The 16,518-nt window shown below is 39.5% G+C and overlaps 1 protein-coding gene across 4 annotated transcripts in view; it reads left to right on the forward strand.

Annotated features, from left to right (window-relative positions):
* Positions 1-16,518, forward strand: part of cdk19 (cyclin dependent kinase 19) — a 214,740-nt gene that overhangs the window by 163,381 nt on the left and 34,841 nt on the right. For 2 of the 4 annotated variants that reach the window (XM_059982939.1, XM_059982940.1), the window contains exon 11: positions 13,807-13,885. The exons of the other annotated variants lie outside the window; for them this stretch is intronic. In XM_059982939.1, the coding sequence (XP_059838922.1) occupies positions 13,807-13,885 (79 nt within the window). The remainder of the gene's footprint in view (positions 1-13,806; positions 13,886-16,518) is intronic. 4 annotated transcript variants of the gene reach the window in all.

Here is a 16,518-nt window from a genome sequence, read left to right on the forward strand (position 1 = left end):
CTGAATGGGGATGTTGTAATTCTTCAAGGAGGCTTTGAACGTATCTTTGAATCTTTTCTCCCTGTGATAATCTCTTTCTGTGATGGAGCTCAAAATTGAGTGTCTGGTTTGGGCCTCTGTTCTCAGACATGAGAATGATTTGGCTTAGCCTGTGTAGCCAACTTAGTATATCCAGGGCCTTGGTTACTTAAGATTTTGGCCTGGGAGAGGACTCTGATGTTGATTTTCATGTCCTTCCAGTGAATATGGAGGATTTTGCAGAGACAGTATGAAGCTATTTGTCTAGTTCCTTGTCACTTGCCACAAGGGGTCTTCTCAATGGTCAAATTTTTTAATTCCAATTCTGACACTATTCCAAAGTGTCAGTCCATGCTCTCTTCTTGTGCCAAAATAAGGCCACCTTCAGAGTGGAGGAGCAACACCTTATCTTCCATCTGGGTAGTCTCCAACCTGATGGCATGAATATCGATTTCTCCTGCTGATAAAAATTTTCTCTCTTTTCTTCCTCTATTCCCCACTCTGACATTTTACTTCTTCTCACCTGCCTATTACTTACCCTGGGTTCCCTCCTCCTTCCCTTTCTCCTATGATCCACTCTCCTGTCCTATCAGATTCCTTCTCCAACCCTTGACCTTACCCATTCACCTGGTTTCACCTATCACCTTCCAGCTAGCCTCCTTCCCCTTCCACCATCTTTTTATTCTGACATCCTCCCCCCTTCCTTCTCAATCCTGAAGAAGAGTTTTGGCTTGAAACATCAACTATCTTTTTTATTTCCATGGATGCTGCCTAACCTGCTAAATTCCTCCAGCATTTTCTGTGCATTGCCTTGTCATGACTTCTGTGTGTAAGTAATTAAGCCTCAGAAATATATAGGAAGTCAGGACTCACTGCTGTTTGTAGACCCTGAGCTTTATTCTAGGTGTTGGCAAGGAAACTCCAGGTAAAATGCTGACTATGTAAAATTCTTGGAACCAGAGTAGCTGAGCATTTGGTCCTGCCACCTTGACTTTAGAAATAGAAAACAGTGTGTAGTTCCTGCTCCAAAATCCAAAATCAGTCGATGTTAGAAATGATTATGTATTATGTTTAGCTATAATAATCTGGATTTCTGATTGAGTACTATTCACAGTCCAATTACATAGTTGCTTGAGCTAGGTGCATGGTGGAAGGATGGAGATATGTCTCTAGTAAAGAAGGTGTAAGGTGCTCCTTCCCTCCAGTAGCCTGCAGGTCACCTTTGGGCAATGTTTAGCAGCTGTTTAGACCCTTGATCATGGTCACTTGAAGCCATGGGAGCCGGCGGTGGATTGTTGTATGAGCAGCTGGTACATATCACAGGTCCTGGTTATGTGACCACTGACACCAGGCAAACAATAGACAATAGACAATAGTTGTAGAAGTAGACCATTCGGCCCCTCGAGTCTGCACCGCCATTCTGAGATCATGGCTGATCATTCACTATCAATACCCAGTCCCTGCCTTGTCCCCATATCCCTTGATTCCCCTATCCATCAGATATCTATCCAGCTCCTTCTTGAAAGCATCCAGAGAATTGGCCTCCACCGTCTTCCGAGGCAGTGCGTTCCACACCTCCACAACTCTCTGGGAGAAGAAGCTCTTCCTCAACTCTGTTTTAAATAACTGACCTCTTATTCTCAATCCATGCCCTCTGGTACTGGACTCTCCCAACATCTGGAACATATTTCCTGCCTCAATCCTATCAAATCCTTTAATTATCTTAAACGTTTCAATCAGATCCCCTCTCAATCTCCTCAATTCCAGCGTGTACAAGTCCAATCTCTCCAATCTCTCTGCGTAAGACAGCCCTGCCATCCCAGGAATCAACCTAGTGAATCTACGCTGCACTTCCTCAATTGCCAGAATGTCCTTCCTTAAACCTGGAGACCAAAACTGTACACAATATTCCAGGTGTGGTCTCACCAGGGCCCTGTACAAATGCAAAAGGACATCCTTGCTCTTGTACTCAATTCCCCTTGTAACAAAGGCCAACATTCCACTTGCCCTCTTCACTGCCTGTTGCACTTGCTCATTCACCTTCATTGACTGGTGAACTAGGACTCCTAGGTCTCTTTGCATTTCTCCCTTACCTAACTCTACACCGTTCAGACAATACTCTGCCCTCTTGTTCCTGCTTCCAAAGTGGATAACTTCACATTTATTCACATTGAATGACATCTGCCAAGTATCTGCCCACTCACCTAGCCTATCTAAGTCTCCCTGTATTCTCCTAACGTCCTCTTCGCATGTCACACTGCCACCCAGTTTAGTATCGTCAGCAAACTTGCTGAAGAGTGTTGATAATGGCTGAGGTCACCTGTTTTGTAAAGACACTGCCCAGAAGAAGGCAATGGCATACCACCTCTATTGAAAAATTTGCCAAGAACAATCATGGTCATGAGACCATGATCACCTAGGTCATAACGATGATGATGATGACATGGTAAAAGTAAGACTGGTGGAAACCTTATATCAGCACAGCCAACCTCAGAAGATAGAGGAAAAAAGTGGCAGGATAAATAAATGGTTTATAAACACTTTTAACTCTGTTCCTGTATGTAAAAATGGAAGAAATCCATTTTTGTTTATGCAGATGGTGTCTTAAGAATTCACATACAATATGATCTGTGATTTCAGAATCAGTTTTATCATCACTAACATATGCAGCAGTACAGTGTAAGAGATAAAAAATTACTATGTTACAATAAAAAAGTAAGTAAATATGCAAGAGGAATAGTGAAATATTGCTCATGGAATTGGAGGATTTTTTTTGGTATAATTTCCAGTTGAATGAAAAATATATTAATTTGTGAAATCAAAGAATGAAAAATAATGAAGTAATGAAAATAGCTGAAGACTCACCCTTGAAAATATCTCCAAATGAGCATATGAACTTGGGAGCTGATTCTATAACACTAGGCTGATGTCTGAGTATTTCACATTGTTTTCTATAAATACATCTGCTTTCCAAAGACTGTTTTATTCTTTTCCTTTGTTTTTAGTATGCTACTACAAAACAGTTAGGCATTGTGATGGAATCATATGTAGTTGTGATAAATTTGGCAAGTTTGTACTGCTACCTGGACATGTCTGGAAAATTACTTCAATGTTAAAAATAAACATTTCAGCTATGGGAAAATTATGTTGGTAAAATCAGAAAATTGGCTCAAGCAAAGGAAAGTATATATCAATCAGAATCAGGTTTAATGTCACTGACACATGTCATGAAATTTGTTGCTGTGCAGCAGCAGTATTTTGCAATATATAATAATAAAAAACTGCAAATTACAGTAAGTATATATATATATATATATATATATATATATTAAAAAAGTTAAATAAATAGTGAAAAAAGGGAGAAAAATAGTAGTGAGGTAGTGTTCATGGGGTTCAGTATCCATTCAGAAATCTGATGACAGATGGGAAGAAACTGTTCCTGAATCATTGTGTGTATACCTTCAGGCTTCTGTACCTCCTTTCTAATGGTAACAATGAGAAAACAGCATATCCTGGCTGATGGGGTCCTTAATAATGGATGCTGTATTTCTGAGGCATTTCTCCTTAAAAATGTTTTGGATACTACAAAGTCTTTAGTCTTTAGTCTTACTGACATTGAGTGTAAAGTTGTTACTGTGACACCACTTAAATAGATTGTATGTCTTGCTCCTGTACACCCTCTCATCTCCATTTGATATTCTGCCAACAATGGTTGTATCATCATCAAATTTATAGATGGCATTTGAGCATCACACAGTCACGAGAATAGAGATAGTAGAGCAGTGGGCTAAACACACATCCCTGAGGTGCACCAGTGTTGATCGTCAGTGAGGAGATATTATTACCAATCCGCACAGATTGGGGTCTTCTGATTAGAAAGTTGAGGATCCAATTGCAGAGGGAGGTACAGAGGCCCAGGTTCAGTAGCTTATCAATCAGGACTGTAGGAATGTTGGTAATAAACACTGAACTATAGTCAATAAACAGCACACTGACATAGGTGTTTGTATTGTTCAGGTGATCTAAGGCCATGTGAAAAGCTATTGAGATTGTGGCGATAGGAAAATTGCAGTAGTTCCAGGTCTTTGCTGAGGCAGGAGTTAATTATAGACCAATCTCTCAAAGCATTTCATCACCGTAAATGTAGTTTGTTGTTTTTTTAAACGTGTCGCACCAGACAGTCAGCCATTCTTGTCTGATGTGTGGTGTCAGGATTGGTCTCCTTTCGGATTAACCGGGTCACGATATGAACATTCCTGACTTGACCCTTGTATTTTTTATGAGGTCAAGTGGCTAGCTTGATGCTCAACCCGGCACAGATGGAAAGCGTGCTTGGGGGGTGGCCCGACTTAGATTCAAACTCGGGAGCCTTCGCTCTGGAGTCTGGCATTGCGCGACCAGCCAGCCACTGTAAATGTAGTGCCACTGGATGATTGTCATTAAAGCAGCTCACACTACTCTTCCATGAGGTTGAACCCACTCAAGGCACCAGGGTCTAATGCAGTACCTGGGAAGGCTCTAGAAACTTGTACCAACCAAATGGCAGGGCTATTCAAAGACATTTCAGATCTCTCATTGCTACAGTTGGAAGTTCCCATCTGCTTCAGAAGGGCAACAATTATACCAGTGCCTCAAGAAGAGTAGTGTGAGATGTCTACCATATCCCCTTCATCAATCCCCCATTCTCATTTCCCTCTCATTTTATCTCCTTTCCTGCCCATCACTTGCCTCTAGTGCTCCTTCCCCTTCCCTTTCTTCCATGGTTTTCTACCCTCTCCTATCAGATTCCCCCTTCACCAGCCCTTTATTTCTTCCACCAATTTCTTTCCAGCTCTTTACTTCACCCCTACCCCTTTCCCAGTTTCACCTATCACCTACAACCTTCCCCTCCCCCCCCCCACCTTCTTGCTTTGACTTCTCATCTTTTTTTTAATCAGTCCTGATGAAGCGTCCTAGCCCAAAACGTCAACTGTTTGCTCTTTTCCATAGATGATGCTTGGCCTGCTGAGTTCCTCCAGTACTTTGTGTGTGTTGCTTGGATTTGCAGCATTTGCAGATTTTCTTGTGAATTGATACCCAGATATCCAGCTTGGGTTTCTCCAAGGCTATTCCATTCCAGAGCTTATCACAATCTTAGTGCAGTTATGGACCAAAGCAGCAAATTTATGAAGTGAAGTGATGGTGACTGCCCTTGCTTCGAGGTAGCACATGACCAAGTGTGGTATCAAGGAGCTCTGGTAAAAGGAAGTCAATGGACATTAGAGGGCAAATACTCTGCTAATTGAAATCTCACCTCACACAAAGGAAGATGGTTATAGTTGTTGAAGGTCAATCATTCTAGTGCCATCTCATCACTACACAGTTTCCTCACGCTACATCCACACTAGACCAGATAATTTTGAAAACACCAGTTTCACGTAAAAACGATAGGTGTCCACACTGTGCGTTTTTGAAAATATCTCTATCCACACTGAAACGGAGATTTCGGCGAATCTCCTCCTCCTCCGCATGCGCAGGACAGATCTACCGAAAACAAGCGACATGTTTAGTGTCAAATCTCACCATAAAAGTGCGCGTTTGTGTAGTTACAGACTAGAAAAACTTATAATGATGGACTGCCGTTGGCTCTCGCGCAGGAGAACTTAAAAGTTAAAAAAAAACAAAATACTGGAGCTTATGGCGGCAATCAACAGGAGTTCACGGGCAGATTGACCCGGCTGACGATGAACATTGAAATACTAACTCTGTTGCATTAATAACGCACCTTGTTAAATGTGTAAAACATATCTGCATCAGTGTTAACTTGTATTTCCATACAATGTATTGTCAGAGAAGTACTTGCATAAATAGGTAAACAACCTTCATAAGAGCAAGGACAGAAAACAGGGCAAAGTGAGTACAGTATACTTATTTATTTATTCAGTAAGTTATGGGTCAGAGTATTTGGTGAGTACATTTCTAACTCTTCTGGCTTCAGTCTCATTGCCATCTGTTCTGAAATTGTTAGGTTGCGTTCAAGAAAACAATGAAATAGCTTGCTGCCATCTGTCAGCGTTTTCAAAAGTCTCCAGTTACCCCGTCCACACTGATCTGCCTGAGCAGCGTTTTCAAAAATATCCACCCTGAAAAGCGTTCCTGAAAAGCTCCGGTTTTGGGGGACAAAAACACCGTTTTAGTGTGGACTGAGGGTAAAAACGAAGAGAAAAAGTTTTGGTTACGGATTTATCCAGTGTAGTGTGGATGTAGCATCAGAGAAAGCCCAAGGTATCACCATTTTCTCCTTCATCTATGATCTTCCTTTGTCCTAAGGTCAGATATGATGATATTTGCTGATGACAGCACAATAGTCAATTCCATTTACAAGTCCTCAGCAAATGAAGTAGCCCTTGCCTAGGGCAGAATAACCTAGACAGCAATCAGTTGTTGGGGACTGTGTGTGACTGACTTACCTGCTGAAACCCCAAAAGCTTATCAACCATTTACAAGGGAGAGGTCAGGAGTGGGACAGACTTTCACCCTATTAATTCCTTCCACCACTTGTGTACGGTAGCTGCAGTGTACCCTCAGTAGTTTCTCTCCCAGACTACTCAGATATCACCAGCCAAACTTGCAACCTCTGCCACTGAGAAGGATAAGTGCAGGCAGGTTCCTGGGAATACAATCCATTGTAGGTTTCTCTCCAAATCGTATGTCATTCTGACATGGCAGTATATCTCTCATCTTTCATTGTCATTGAGTTTAAATCCTAAAACTTCTTACCCAACAACTATGTGGAAGTAGAAAGACTGCAGAAGGTGGCTCACCACCACCTTCCCAAGTGTAATGAGCAATGGACAATTTATGCTGGTTTTACCACCGACACCCAGATCATGAAAACGAATGTTAAAACGCAACAGATTTTGTAGTAAAAGTCATTTGAACGGAACAAATATTTCACAAAAGGATCTTACTATTTGTTTGGAATATTCTACAATATTCAATCCACATTATTTTTATGTTGATGTCTTTTATGTAATTAATTGCAATTTAGTTCAGCTGAATACTTTGCCCATTCTGTCCATTTCTTCTTTTATCGTTTGTGCACATGATCATCTGTAATTGTTGATTGTTTGTGGCTGTTTACACTGTTGTCTTCTGAATTGTTGGCTGCTATTGTGCTGTCTATTATGGTATTGTCTTGTGTTTTATCCTTGGCACCAAACCACAACCAATTTTGGTTATATTTCACATACTGGCAATAAAGTGATTCTGATTCTGAGAGACAATGTCTGCATTTATTGTGATCAGGCATTTTGGCTAAATTATGATAATTTATAAATGTTATTTAGTATAGGTCCTTTTAAATTATCCAATAGTGCTCATGTGTTATTTGAATTTAGGAGAAGTAACGGGCACTGGTTTCCCTGGTATCTGTGAATGCCATTGTATGCTTCTGAGGAGTTGCACAATAATCCTAAAATAACTGCTTTGTATTTTGCCAAGAGGCAGTTCAGGATGATGTCATAGCTGAAGGTGACCTTCAGAAATGTCTGCTCTGTCTGCACCAAGTAGTGCACTAGAATTCTCATTTGCAAACTATTAAATCACCAGAAACGATGTGATATTTGTTCATGTTGTTACTGACCATGGTTTGACCTGGTGATTAATAGCATTGTGTGTTTGTGTGTGTGCACATGCACATGTGCGAAGGTCATGGACACTCACTTCTGTCTTTTTTTGGACATTGTCAAACAGCTGTGAAATCAATAAACAAGCCCTGCATTTATTCACCATCATCTTTGGTCAAGTTATTAAGTTAATGTTTAACTTAATGTGATTTTGTAAGTAATTCCAATTTAAGTACATTTTATTCCACAATTTTTCATCTTCTATAAAGAAATAAACTTTTGCCAAAGGAATAGAAAGTGATGGAAATTAAGGCTAAGGAGAAGCAGTTATATTGTAAAAATGCAATTTTGTCATATTTTTATATGCCATTTCCCTAAGTGCTTGGAAAGCTTATCCAGTGAATCACTTACAGACAAAAAGTGCCTTGTTTTAATCTCAGGCCTTTTCTCAGTAAGATCACTTGATGTTGCATTGATTAAAGTTGAGAAATTCAACATGTCCATGTTGCTGGAATGACATTGAGTAAATAAATAATCAGGCTCTCTCCCTGATTATTGAGAAGCCTGTTAATATTTGCAGTAAAAACAAATTGAAAGAAACACACACTTGGAGTCAAACTCCAGTAAGTAGCTACTGTCTGCAGGGAGGAAGTAGAAGAAAAATCTGGTTTTCCAAAACAGCTGATATTAAACTGACAAATTATTCTCAAATATTTTAAGCCACTACTTAAATCTAATATTTTCCAGATATCACATGAACTGTCACTAATTTTACATGATATTACTAACATTGAACTAAGTTGTAATGACATTTTCTCAACATGGTTCATGTGAAATAACATGGAGAAAGTAAGAACTGAAATCCTTTTTAGGTTTATTTCCATTTACCCTCAAAGGATGTTGAGGAATGCAATGATGGGGAACATCTTTCTTCCCTTATAAATCATATGCTTGTTGGCTAATAACTGTTCATTGTGGAAAATTGTTAATAAACACATGATAATATATGTCATTGAGTCACAAAACAACACAAGATACAGGCCTTTCAGCCCAATAAGTCTATGTCACGGTGCCCACCCAGCTAGTCCTAAGTTCCTGTGTTCAGTCCCTATCCTTTCAAGTCCCACCCTTCCATGTACCTAATGCTTCTTAAGTGACACTATCATTCATGCTTCAACCACTTCCTCTGACTGCTCGTTTCATATATTTGCCACCCTTTCTGTGAACTACTAGGTGCCCCTCTCACCCAAAACCTAGGTACCCTAGATTTAGACTCTCTGACTGTGGGGAATAGACTGTTATAATTCACCCTATCTGTGGCTCACATAATTTTGTGCACTTCTATATAGTTCCCCTTATTCTCTTATGTTCCAAGGAATAAAGACCTAACTTGGCCAAACTTTCCCTTAACTCAGGCCTTCTAGCATTGGCAACATCCTTGTAAATCTTCTCTGTATTGTTAAACACTTATTTGTTCCACAAAAATATGCTGTCATGTTGTGTGCGTGTTTTTATTGTGAACACAATTTGTTTCTATGGAGGTATAATCTGAAAGCTCTATCAAGTTTTTTTTCATTAATACTTTGAGTGCAAGTAATTTCCCAAGTCCAATGCATCTGCAATAAGTAGCCAGTGCTAAATGAACTCATGGCTCCAATCCCCCATCTGATGAAGAGGAAATGAATCTTAACAGTTCTAGAAATCATTTACTTGTCAATACATCCTGCTGTTCGTCACACAGCACCTAAGGGAGATATTCCTCCACGTGCCATTCACTGTAACCCACAATCTGCATCACTCCACATACTTGTGACATTGGTTCTCATTCAGAGGAAGACATGTATTTTCCTGTCCTTCAGTAATGTCTATCTGTGATGCTCTGAATGTGAAAGATGGCAATTATTACAGTAGTGTATGCATGGGTGTTGGGTGTGTAGTGATTAGTACAACACTATTATAGCTTGGGGAGGCAAAGTTCAGAGTTCAGTTCTGGCATCCTCCGTAAGCAAGTTTGTCCATTTGTTCCTTTGTGCAGGTAGGTTTCCTCCAGGTGCTCCAGCTTTTCTCCCACAGTTCAAAGACATACCAGTTAGTTAATTAATTTGTCAATTGTCCCATGATTAGTCTAGAGTTAAATTAGTGGGTTGCTGGGTGGTGCGGGCAGAAGGGCCTGTTCTGCAGTGTATCTCTAAATAAATAGATAGATAGATTAATAGCTAAATAAGGTCTATGCAGCATACATATGTATGGGTATATATGAAGGTTCCTAGTCTCTGCCACTACTGACTTTAAAAGCCTGAACCTTTGGATGTATTGCATCTTGAAGAACTGCAGACTGTAACATAAATCCTAGAAGACTCTTGGGGTATATCTTCTGCTTAGCCACTCCTTAAACACTTTCAGCATCTTATAGCTTCTTGGCCTTTTTCTAATACTGAAGGCCCAGCAAGACCACTACTAAAACAATAAAAATATAGCAAACACGTTTAAAGCTCATCCAGAACTTGACAGCAAATTGTACTTGTAGTCCTTAGACCTGCAGAATGATGCGTTGCAGTGTGTTCTGCTATCCATCAAGAATGATAACCTTGTAGCGGTGTGCTACACGCAGCACTAAAATAACGACATGGAGTCGGTAAACTGCAATCAAAGATAATTTAATTCGAACTTCGCAGCCTTGCTTTTAAAGCCTCCCTCATCCCGCCCTCCCTGGGCGCGGACGCTCTAAGAGACACGTACTCACAAACCCCCGCAAGCTTTTCACCCTTTGTTGCAGACCTGGCCTTTGTGCCCGCACACTGGCTAATTATGAGCCGGTTCGCGTGTGCTAGGAAGTGGGTCGCCACAACCTTATAAATAAATGGAGTGATAGACTGCACTCTGCCTTTCTGTGCAAGATCTGTGCTGAATGTGAATTACATTCCGTTATTCAATTTCATGAGAGATGTGGATTTCTGTCATGCACAACCACTCGACGTGCTCCACGGCTACGGGAGTTGACCATCAAATTCTCATTATGGATCATGATTTCATTTCATAATCAATTTATATACAGAATCAATTGTAGAGCACAAACTACAGAACTGAATTTCTAAGCCATATCCCTGACATATCACCTAGTTCAATGCTTACGTAAATAATTTTTAATTATGTTCCTTCATGATCTGTTAAACAATTGAAGTTATCCTTGAAGACTGGATCTAATCTGCTATTATTTTAAATGACAATCCTTGAATTCTCTGTTTTCGTAGAATAAAGAGTTTGTCATGGTGATCATGGTTGGTATAAATCTGGTGGCTGTCCTCTGAATTCTTTCCATTCTGTGTCTAGGTTATCATTTTAGTATTCAAGTTGAATACTCAAGGTCTTATATAAGGACAACACTTTTGTTTTGGCTTTCAGTGCCCTTACAATACAATATAGTATTGTTTTATTTTGTAACAGCTTCATAGTACTTGTCTGTATTGGAAAAATATCAGCTGCATGGCATGAGATAATCCCATCACATTTTCTTCCTGTACTTTGCCCATACCACATAACAGATAACTCTTCTCATTACTGTATAATGCTTCCCTGTTATCAATGGCATTTCTTCCTCCAGGCCTTTCTTCCCTCACCCTTTGTGTAAAGCAGCTGACCTCTATTTGAGGCCCTGCCCATTTGCACTAAAAGTGTGATTAGGCATTAACAGTAAATTAACTATAATCAAGCAACAAGCAACTAATTTAGCTGACCAAGCATGGAATGGAGAGATAGACCATATACAGGCAGATGAGATTAGTTTAATTTGGTGTATTTATTGGCACAGGCATAGTAGTCTGAATAGCCTGTTCCTGTGTTGTAATCTTCTATGTTCTTTGTTGTTTTGGACTAACATAAATTCAGACACTGTGCACAATTAAACATTTAGAATAGTATTCTCTCTTTCTCTAATTAACACGACTATCTGAAAACCTATGAAGTTATGATTTTTGATCCCAAAATGCTCTCCCACTGAAGCATTGATCACCTAACTGGGCTCATTTCCAATACAAGATCTAGTATGGCCATTTCAATGGTTGGATTATCTTCATAATGTGTCAAGAAACCTTCCTAGATGCACCTAACAAATTCTGCCCCACTAAAGCCTCTGGCACCAAGGAAGTTCCTGTTAATTTCGGACAAACTAAAGTCACCCACTATAACTATCCCTTTACTTTTACATCTTCCCATAATCTGCTTGCATATCTATTCCTCTATGTCACAGTGGCTATTGGGAGACCCATTGGGAGACCCTGTCATAGTGAATGCACCTTTCTCATTCCTGAGTTTTACCCATTTAGCCTCACTGGAGAGCCCTCCAGGATGTTCTCTATAAGTGCCACTGTTGCATTCTTCCCAGTCAGGACTGCACCTTCCCCCAAGCTATTTTGCATCCTTCACTATCAAGTCTGAAAGATCTGAACCCTGGACTGCAGAGCTGTTATACCTAACAAGTTGAGTTATCACTTCTGTCACTCATGCTCCTGTTCAACATTACTATGGTACCTATTTCCACAGGTTACTTGTGTGTTCCAGGCACTTATTACTCTTATAAAACAACACATTTGTAAGTTTCCTTTACATTTTCTCCTTGTCACCTTCAAACTTTGTCCTCCAGTTTTTGACATCACTATCCTGATGAAAAGACTGAACTATTTACCTCATCTATGCCTCTCATAACTTTAGCTACTGCTATCAGTTGGCCCTGCAGCCATTGACATTTCAGAGAAAACAATCTAGGTTTGTCCAGCAACTCCTTTTAGCTTATACTCGACAAAATAGCAACATCTTAGTAAACCTCTTCTGCACACTCACATAAACCTCCACATCATTCCTGTGATGTGGCAACCACAACTGCACATAATAGTCCAAATGTTGCCTAAACAAAGTTCTACTCTGCTGCTACAAGACTTCTTGACTGTAACACTCAACACCTTAAATGAAGGCAAGTATTGTTATTATTCAAAAATAACACAGGTACATCAAAGTAACAAAACCTACAATGCCTCAAAAAAAATTATCTTAAAGATTGAAAATTTTTGTGAATAAAAAAACCCCTACTAAGCAAGAAAAGTGAGGGGAAAAAAGGAAACCCATTGGGGGTACAACCCCAGAGCCATGCGTCATACAAAAAGCTTCTAAAAATAAACATCAAGCCGCCAAGAAGAAAGATATATCAAAAAAAATTACACTTAGATCGTGGAGGAAATCTATCAGTTAACTGAAATTATAGTAACGAACAAATGAGCCCCCTCACTTCTCAAAATCAAATGAAGGTTCAAAGGTTTGACAACTTTCTTTAAGCTAAGACACAGCATCACTTAAGAGAATCATTGTGACAAAGTAGGAGCTGATATATCCTTGCATTTCAACAAGATGGCCCTCCTAGCTATCAATGTAACAAATGCAATAACATGTTAGTCAGACACAGAAATACCATGGATATTCTGAGGAATTATTCCAAAAAGCACAGTCAATTTATTAGGTTGTAAGTTGAAATTGTTGAAAAGACTGACTTCCAAAACTATTTTAATATAGAACATGACCAGAACATATGTGTCAGTGTAGCTATCTCAGTTTTACATCACAATACTTGTCAACATTGGGAAATATTTTAGAAAGTCTCTCCTTCATCAAATGGTAACGATGTACAATTTTAAATTGAATCAGTGAATGACTCGCGCAGATCGAAGAAGAGTTAACCAGCTTCAGAATCCGCATCCAGTCCTCTCATATAAAAGACAAATTGCGTTCCTTCTCCCAATTCTGTTTAATCTTAAGTAAAGGACACTTATCCCATTGTAATAATAAATTATAAATTCTTCCAATAGAACCTTTTATTGAAGGATTCATATTCATAATAGTATCTAACAAGTCAGCCTCCAATATGTAAGGAAAATTACTTAAATATTTTGTAAAAAATGTCTTCTGGATTAGCCTAACAAAAAGGACCTTTTTGAAATCTTTAACATGCAAAAACTTGAGTTAAATTGGATTGATTACAGATAGTTGAATACATTTCAATTTTTGTCCAGTTTTTGGGTATGCTTTGTTTTGATAACACATTTGTACTGTATTTGAGTTCTAAAGTAGATGCATAAAATCAGAAAAGGTGATTGTGCCTCTCTCCCTTATTTACAGTTTTTATTGTAAATTTTAGTGTATTTGCAGGTTGTCAGATTCCATATCCAAAGCGAGAGTTTCTAAACGAAGATGAACCAGAAGAGAAAGGTGATAAGGTAGGGGGAAAATAATTAGATGGAGTTCATAGCTTAATCCAGATTTAAATATGGTCAAATTGTGCATTCTTAAACTTACTTTGGAATGAATTGTCAGTTTACTTGGTTTCCATTCCCACTACTTTCAAAGGTACATTTAATGTCAGAGAAATGTATACAATATACATCCTGAAATTCTTTCTGTTCGCAACCATCCGTGAAAATAGAGGAGTGCCCCAAAGAATAAATGAGTTATATGTTAGAACCCCAAAACCACCCCAGCCCCCCCCATGCATAAGCAGCTGCAAAGCAACGATCCCCCTCCCCAACAAGCAAAAAAAAAAATCGCCCCCCCCATTGAGCACCCAAGTGTGCAGCAAAGCATCAATAAGGACACAGACTTGTAGTACCTCAAAGACGACTTGTTCACCCGGTAATTCGACATACCACTTGGCTCTCTCTCCCTAATAAGGGATAAAGAGGTGTCCCTGTATTGCAGCGAGAGGGGAGGCATAACAAACAACTCACTGATTTACGATGTTAAAAGTCTGTTGCATCGCTTTTTCCGAGCTCTGTGCCCAAACAACTCAGGTCTCTAGGCAACACACCCAGCAGTCAGCTCTCTACTTTCAATCTTCCATCTCCCACAACACACCGAATTCCTGCAGAGGCACCAAACTTTGGTCGGCCCGTCTCCAGAGCCATGTGATCCCAGAAATCTGAAGGCGAGCTGATCTCCTAGACCACATCTTTGGCATGTTGAATAATGGCCAGTTGTGAAACCCTGAGAGCAGGTCCCATTCCCGCAAAGAATTGAATTCAGCGTGTAACTCCAGGTCAGGGTCTTCAAAAGAACCCTGACAGGGAAAAGTAGAGATATTAAAGATAGAAATAGAGCAAAGGAGTCACCTTTAAGTTTATTTTTAGAAAGCAACGTTTTTAAATATAAATTTGAATTGCATATAATAGAATTAAGAAAATGTAACAAGTTGAACCTTTCTTGTTTAGAATCATAGTGGCATGCAAAAGTTTGGGCACCCCTGGTCAAAATTTCTGTCACTGTGAATAGCTAAGCGAGTAAAAGATGACCTGATTTCCACAAGGCATAAAATTAAAAATGACACATTTCTTTAATATTTTAAGCAAGATTACTTTTTTATTTCCATCTTCTACAGTTTCAAAGCAACAAAAAAGGAAAAGGGCCCGAAGCAAAAGTTTGGGCACCCTGCATGGTCAGTACTTAGTAACACCCCCTTTGGCAAATATCACAGCTTGTAAACACTTTCTGTAGCCAGCTAAGAGTCTTCCAATTGTTGTTTGGGGATTTTTACCCATTCTTCCTTGCAAAAGGCTTCTAGTTCTGTGAGATTCTTGGGCCATCTTGCATGCACTGCTCTTTTAATGTCTATCCGCAGATTTTCAATGATGTTTAGGTCAGGGGACTGTGAGGGCCATGGCAAAATCTTCACCTTGTACATCTTGAGGTAGTTCATTGTGGATTTTGAGGTGTGTTTAGGATCATTATCCTATTGTAGAAGCCATCCTCTTTTCAGCTTCAGCTTTTTAACAGACGGTATGATGTTTGCTTCCAGAATTTGCTGGTATTTAATTGAATTCATTCTTCCCTGTACCAGTGAAATGTTCCCCGTGCCACTGGCTACAACAAAAGCCCAAAGCATGATCGATCCACCCCTGTGCTTAACAGTTGGAGAAGTGTTCTTTTCATGAAATTCTGCACCCTTTTTTCTCCAAACATACCTTTGCTTATTGCTGCCAAAAAGTTCTATTTTAACTTCATCAGTTCACAGGACTTGTTTCCAAAATGCATCAGGCTTTTTTAGATGTTTGCAAACTTCTGACGCTGAATTTTGTGGTGAAGATGCAGGAAATGTTTTCTTCTGATGACTCTTCCATGAAGGTCATATTTGTGCAGGTGTCACTGCACAGTAGAACAGTGCACTACCACTCCAGAGTCTGCTAAATCTTCCCGAAGGTCTTTGCAGTCAAACAGGGGTTTTGATTTGCCTTTCTAGCAATCATACAAGCAGTTCTCTTGGAAAGTTTTCTTGCTCTTCCAGACCTCAACTTGACCTCCACCATTCCTGTTAACTGCTGTTTTTTAATTACATTACAAACTGAGGAAAGGGCTACCTGAAAATGCTTTGCTATCTTCTTATAGCCTTCTCCTGCTTTGTGGGCATTTATTTTAATTTTCAGAGTGCTAGGCAGCTGCTTAGAGGAGCCCATGGCTGCTGATTGTTGGGACAAGATTTGAGGAGTCAGGGTATTTATAAAGGTTTGAAATTTGCATCACCTGCCTTTCCTAATGATGACTGTGAACAAGCCATAGACTTAATAAGCTAATTAAGGTCTGAGACCTTGGCAAAAGTTATCTGAGAGCTGAAATCTCTTGGGGTGACCAAACTTTTGCATGGTGCTCCTTTCCTTTCTTTTATTCTAAAATTGTACAAAACAAAAATAATACGCTAATCTTGCTAATGTTGCTAATAATACACTAATGTTGAATAGAATGTGTCATCTTTAACTTCATGACTTTTGGAGATCAGTTCATCTTCTGCTCACTTAACTATTCACAGTAACAGAAATTTTGATCAGGGTGCCCAAACTTTTGCATGCCACTGTAAGTAATTCAG

The sequence above is a fragment of the Hypanus sabinus genome, chromosome 10 (assembly GCF_030144855.1).
Source record: "Hypanus sabinus isolate sHypSab1 chromosome 10, sHypSab1.hap1, whole genome shotgun sequence".
In the NCBI taxonomy this organism is placed as follows: domain Eukaryota; kingdom Metazoa; phylum Chordata; class Chondrichthyes; order Myliobatiformes; family Dasyatidae; genus Hypanus; species Hypanus sabinus.